This window comes from Ipomoea triloba, chromosome 1 (assembly GCF_003576645.1).
Source record: "Ipomoea triloba cultivar NCNSP0323 chromosome 1, ASM357664v1".
Taxonomy (NCBI): Eukaryota; Viridiplantae; Streptophyta; class Magnoliopsida; order Solanales; family Convolvulaceae; genus Ipomoea; species Ipomoea triloba.
The window spans coordinates 32,237,381-32,243,952 of NC_044916.1; the positions used below are offsets into that span (position 1 = coordinate 32,237,381).

At 33.8% G+C, this 6,572-nt stretch overlaps 1 protein-coding gene across 2 annotated transcripts in view; it reads left to right on the forward strand.

The window, feature by feature from the left end:
* The first annotated feature begins 1,114 nt into the window (after positions 1-1,114).
* Positions 1,115-6,572, forward strand: part of LOC116029406 (GTPase-activating protein GYP1) — a 9,932-nt gene continuing 4,474 nt past the window's right edge. The window contains exons 1-3 of one of the 2 annotated variants that reach the window (XM_031271400.1): positions 1,115-1,450; positions 2,201-2,357; positions 2,475-2,655. In XM_031271400.1, the coding sequence (XP_031127260.1) occupies positions 1,371-1,450; positions 2,201-2,357; positions 2,475-2,655 (418 nt within the window). In that variant the 5' untranslated portion in view covers positions 1,115-1,370. The remainder of the gene's footprint in view (positions 1,451-2,200; positions 2,358-2,474; positions 2,656-6,572) is intronic. The other variant, XM_031271409.1, reaches the window with a different exon arrangement.

The window sequence follows — 6,572 nt, forward strand, 5'->3', positions numbered from 1 at the left end:
TCCAACCTCAATTAGTAATGACAATGCTATCTAAACACATCGTGATGTCTATTACGGAGTAATATTTTATAACTTGTTTCGTTCACTGGAATATAAAATATTTATAGTTTCATTGAAAATGTGAATTATATGTTTGATTAACATGGAAATTCTTTTTTCTTGAAAAATTAAATTCTAAAATTTAAGGAATTGAAACTATAATTTTTATTTAAAAAAAATCATAATTACCATCTAAATGTAAATGAAATTGAAACTCCAACGAATATCAATTTGATTATTTTGTAGGACCAGACTTATCATAAACTAGAAAAAAATGCACACACATCCAAAATAGAGGTAAAAAAGAATATGAAATAATATTAATTAAGATAAATGAGTTAATATATCATGAGATTCAGGTTTGTTGTCTCATTATATAATTTTTATATATTTATTATAAACTATTTCTAATTGAATGCTTGATTAAATATTAGTCGTATTTATTAAATGACAATAAGAAATTTTTAAAAAAAATACTAAATGTGATAATATTACAATAATTTAGTATGGAACAACAAGTACGATGTCCTACATATGATACCCTATGATGATATCTCGGTTACATGGCATCCCAACATTATCATCTAGGATTCCCGTCATGATGTCGCTTGGAGGATGTTCCCAAGTGAAATTTAATCTAATAAGAAGCATGATATGTTTTGTAACTTGATAAAATTGAATGAAAGAATTTACCTACAGATTAAATATTGTGTGGGATGGATACACGATTATGTGTATCATCTAGTGTTAAGTATTACTACTTATAAATTAAATTTTACATGATCGTTGAACTCTAGAGGTGAGGTCTTGTATATAGAATTAGTATGGTTAGTCTGTACGAGTTTAACTTACTGATTTAATACTTAAAAGAAGATAATGATTAATCTGACAAAATTGAAATAATTTTAGTATATAAAAACATATTATAAATTATTCCAAAAAAAAACATATTATAAATAAAAGAGATGGTAAATTTTTTATTGCAAATAAAAAATAAAATACTTTTTAGTATTTTCAAAACAACTTATTATATAACACACTTGCATTGACATTTCATAACCATCTCTAACGCCATCATCATTTTTGATTCATGTCATTTTTTGCTGGGAGTACAAAAACAAAAAAAAAAGAAAAATAAAAACATTTATGAAACAAATAGCATCTCCATGGCTCCATGAAAGGCAGTGGATCTGTTACTTGTACAAGTAAATACTCGGTATTAGATGAAAGCTGTAGCTTAGATTTGAAGTGAAGTGGGAGTGAGCGTTTCAGCCAGAGCAGATAGATATACGGAAAGAGGAGGCGATGGTGTAGGATTCTGAATTATAAAGATGATGAGGAGTAACAGCAGCAAGGATACTCCACCAAGTCCCGATTCTAGGCTCAATCAAACTCTCCGAAATGTTCAAGGGTATTTGTTCCCTTTCGTAACCAGATCTGAATTCCATATCAAAATCCCATTTTTGAATTGTTTCGCGTGGATCAGGCTCGTCTGAATTTCATATTTTTTAACGAAGATTCGTTAGATCACCGGTTCTTTATTAACCTTTGATTTTGGCGAATTGGATTCAGGAGTGTGAAAATGGGATTTGTGGCTTGGAACTGAGAAATCTGTGACGTTGGTTTTGGACACAGAATTGCTGATATTTCCCCTTTTGATTTACACGTGAATGCAATTTGCAAAAAGTCTCGTTTGTTATGCTGGCTTATTATTATTATTTTTTGTTGGCATGCTTGATTCATTAGGCATTTATACTACCTTGGGAGTGGGAGGTATTCCCGAGTTTGAGCTTTTGCTGCTCCTGAACAATATTTTGTTTTCAATTGATGTGCTTTGCATTAGTATTTCCCTGTTTGCACATTGCAACTTATTCCAGTTGAACCCATTTATCATGCTTAAAAGACCCCTAGCACATAAATTTATAATTATAGTGGGAGGAATGCTGATACTTCATTGTTGCTACCTGAACCACAATTTCCATGGACAAGATGAAGACAGGCTGATAATTCTTAAATTTCCACATGGAAGTTGCTTTCACATAGACATGGCCTCCAGTTGCTTTTGCTTTGGCTATGCTATGAATCCTATGATCTGTTGTAATAGATTTTCCTTCTTTTTTTTCTTTATAATATTGTGGAACATAACCTACTCTTATGAAAGTTTCAGGTTACTGAAAGGTCGCAGTTTTCCTGGCAAAGTATTGATAACACAGAGGGATGACCCATTGGATGCCTCAAATTTATATTCCCCAAGTAGTGGCAGGAGAATCTCAGATACCGAGGCAGGGTCAAGTGAACAAATGGATGGATCTTTTGAGGTATAAACTATGACGATTTAACATTTTACTAGTATATTTTTCTCAATTTTGGGCCAAAACTTTATATGTGAATTCAGAATTTAATGCTCAAGGAAATGCTTTGAACATTACTTTTAGGAAGTACAAAACAGAAGTAATTCAGAATCTAGTTCATCTGTTAACAAGATGAAATCATCAGCACCAAATCCAGAACTGAGTTACATTGAGATTCCAAAGTCCCCCATGGGTTCTAGAGCTACAGATTCGGCTAGGTTAACGAAGTTCACCAAAGAACTGTCATCACCAACTGTTATCTTAGGTACTACCTTCTTTCTCAGTTCTCTTGTCATCTCTTTTCATCAGGAGTATGTAGGCAATTTTTGGAAGTGTAGTAGGAGGATTATTACATGTCGAGCTTTTCATACTTTACCATGATGCTAGGTTAAGATCACATGATTTACGTATATGATGATACATGGTAGCACTCTTTTTCTACAATCTTCCTTAGCTTTGCATTAAAAGAAGAAAAGAAATAGGAAAAAAAAAACCCTATTTCCTCAGTCAATAAAACAGCCTAAAATGCGTATGTCTAATTGAATCTGTGGACAGAGGCTTTAGGAACGGTCATTTCACAAGTTGATCAGTTGAAGTCAACATTATGAATCACTTCCATTTTATTGCCCAAGAAATGGAGATGAAGGTCATTGCATTCTTCCCAACTAGTATCCTGTCCTCTCTTTGCATGTTGTTTGATTTACCTTTGCTAATTTTCATTTGGCAAAGGCCCTTGCATTCAAAAGGGCATCATGGATGCATTCATCTATAAATAAAAATTAGATTCCTTGTGACTTGAAATCTTGAATAGTTGTTCCCCTTGTGTTCTTATTTAATAAGGCCATTGGGCCCATAATGTAAAATTGTTAAATTAAATTAAGTTTCTCAGTTGGAGGTGGTGTTTTGCCTCTTGTTTTTTTTTTTTTTTTTTTTTTTTTTTTTTTGATTGCAATTATAGCTTTAAGTCAATTAATGAGTTTTTATTCAAACTGCAACTGTGTTTGTTTGGTTCCCTCATCTTCCCTTTTCCAACCACTAAACTACTTCATCTGTTAACAAGATGAAATCATCAGCACCAAATCCAGAACTGAGTTACATTGAGATTCCAAAGTCCCCCATGGGTTCTAGAGCTACAGATTCGGCTAGGTTAACGAAGTTCACCAAAGAACTGTCATCACCAACTGTTATCTTAGGTACTACCTTCTTTCTCAGTTCTCTTGTCATCTCTTTTCATCAGGAGTATGTAGGCAATTTTTGGAAGTGTAGTAGGAGGATTATTACATGTCGAGCTTTTCATACTTTACCATGATGCTAGGTTAAGATCACATGATTTACGTATATGATGATACATGGTAGCACTCTTTTTCTACAATCTTCCTTAGCTTTGCATTAAAAGAAGAAAAGAAATAGGAAAAAAAAAACCCTATTTCCTCAGTCAATAAAACAGCCTAAAATGCGTATGTCTAATTGAATCTGTGGACAGAGGCTTTAGGAACGGTCATTTCACAAGTTGATCAGTTGAAGTCAACATTATGAATCACTTCCATTTTATTGCCCAAGAAATGGAGATGAAGGTCATTGCATTCTTCCCAACTAGTATCCTGTCCTCTCTTTGCATGTTGTTTGATTTACCTTTGCTAATTTTCATTTGGCAAAGGCCCTTGCATTCAAAAGGGCATCATGGATGCATTCATCTATAAATAAAATTAGATTCCTTGTGACTTGAAATCTTGAATAGTTGTTCCCCTTGTGTTCTTATTTAATAAGGCCATTGGGCCCATAATGTAAAATTGTTAAATTAAATTAAGTTTCTCAGTTGGAGGTGGTGTTTTGCCTCTTGGTTTCGCGTGGATCAGGCTCGTCTGAATTTCATATTTTTTAAGAAGATTCTGTTCGAGATCTTAGATCCGGTTCTTTATTAACCTTTGATTTTGGCGAATTGGATTCAGGAGTGTGAAAATGGGATTGTGGCTTGGAACTGAGAAATCTGTGACGTTGGTTTTGGACACAGAATTGCTGATATTTCCCCTTTTGATTTACACGTGAATGCAATTTGCAAAAAGTCTCGTTTGTTATGCTGGCTTATTATTATTATTTTTGTTGGCATGCTTGATTCATTAGGCATTTATACTACCTTGGGAGTGGGAGGTATTCCCGAGTTTGAGCTTTGCTGCTCCTGAACAATATTTTGTTTTCAATTGATGTGCTTTGCATTAGTATTTCCCTGTTTGCACATTGCAACTTATTCCAGTTGAACCCATTTATCATGCTTAAAAGACCCTAGCACATAAATTTATAATTATAGTGGGAGGAATGCTGATACTTCATTGTTGCTACCTGAACCACAATTTCCATGGACAAGATGAAGACAGGCTGATAATTCTTAAATTTCCACATGGAAGTTGCTTTCACATAGACATGGCCTCCAGTTGCTTTTGCTTTGGCTATGCTATGAATCCTATGATCTGTTGTAATAGATTTTCTTCTTTTTTTTCTTTATAATATTGTGGAACATAACCTACTCTTATGAAAGTTTCAGGTTACTGAAAGGTCGCAGTTTTCCTGGCAAAGTATTGATAACACAGAGGGATGACCCATTGGATGCCTCAAATTTATATTCCCCAAGTAGTGGCAGGAGAATCTCAGATACCGAGGCAGGGTCAAGTGAACAAATGGATGGATCTTTTGAGGTATAAACTATGACGATTTAACATTTTACTAGTATATTTTTCTCAATTTTTGGGCCAAAACTTTATATGTGAATTCAGAATTTAATGCTCAAGGAAATGCTTTGAACATTACTTTTAGGAAGTACAAAACAGAAGTAATTCAGAATCTAGTTCATCTGTTAACAAGATGAAATCATCAGCACCAAATCCAGAACTGAGTTACATTGAGATTCCAAAGTCCCCCATGGGTTCTAGAGCTACAGATTCGGCTAGGTTAACGAAGTTCACCAAAGAACTGTCATCACCAACTGTTATCTTAGGTACTACCTTCTTTCTCAGTTCTCTTGTCATCTCTTTTCATCAGGAGTATGTAGGCAATTTTTGGAAGTGTAGTAGGAGGATTATTACATGTCGAGCTTTTCATACTTTACCATGATGCTAGGTTAAGATCACATGATTTACGTATATGATGATACATGGTAGCACTCTTTTTCTACAATCTTCCTTAGCTTTGCATTAAAAGAAGAAAAGAAATAGGAAAAAAAAAACCCTATTTCCTCAGTCAATAAAACAGCCTAAAATGCGTATGTCTAATTGAATCTGTGGACAGAGGCTTTAGGAACGGTCATTTCACAAGTTGATCAGTTGAAGTCAACATTATGAATCACTTCCATTTTATTGCCCAAGAAATGGAGATGAAGGTCATTGCATTCTTCCCAACTAGTATCCTGTCCTCTCTTTGCATGTTGTTTGATTTACCTTTGCTAATTTTCATTTGGCAAAGGCCCTTGCATTCAAAAGGGCATCATGGATGCATTCATCTATAAATAAAATTAGATTCCTTGTGACTTGAAATCTTGAATAGTTGTTCCCCTTGTGTTCTTATTTAATAAGGCCATTGGGCCCATAATGTAAAATTGTTAAATTAAATTAAGTTTCTCAGTTGGAGGTGGTGTTTTGCCTCTTTTTTTTTTTTTTTTTTTTTTTTTTTATTGGATTGCAATTATAGCTTTAAGTCAATTAATGAGTTTTTATTCAAACTGCAACTGTGTTTGTTTGGTTCCCTCATCTTCCCTTTTCCAACCACTAAACTACTTATTTTCTCACAGAAAAACTGCGTGAATTAGCTTGGAGTGGTGTTCCGCCATATTTGCGGCCAGCTGTTTGGAGGCTTATTTTGGTATACCTCTTTGCTAATTATAAGCTTAAAGAAACAATTTTCTGGAAACCTGTATGTGTTCTTGGAAGACTTTAGTAATGTTGATTAAATTAATAATCTGATTAGCATTCCTGCATTTAGTCTTCTTCCTTCTATTATTAGATTATAATGTTCTTTGATGTCAGAGAAAATGAAATAGATACCACTTTAGTCACTTTGTCATGTTGTCTGAGTATGCTGGTGTTTTCTAATTTTCTCTGGCTTGCTGAGAGTGTTCTGGTCCTTGAATGATATTTAGATTTGATGGAGAAGGTTTATAGATTGTTCTTTATCATGATTTTTTAATAAATGCAA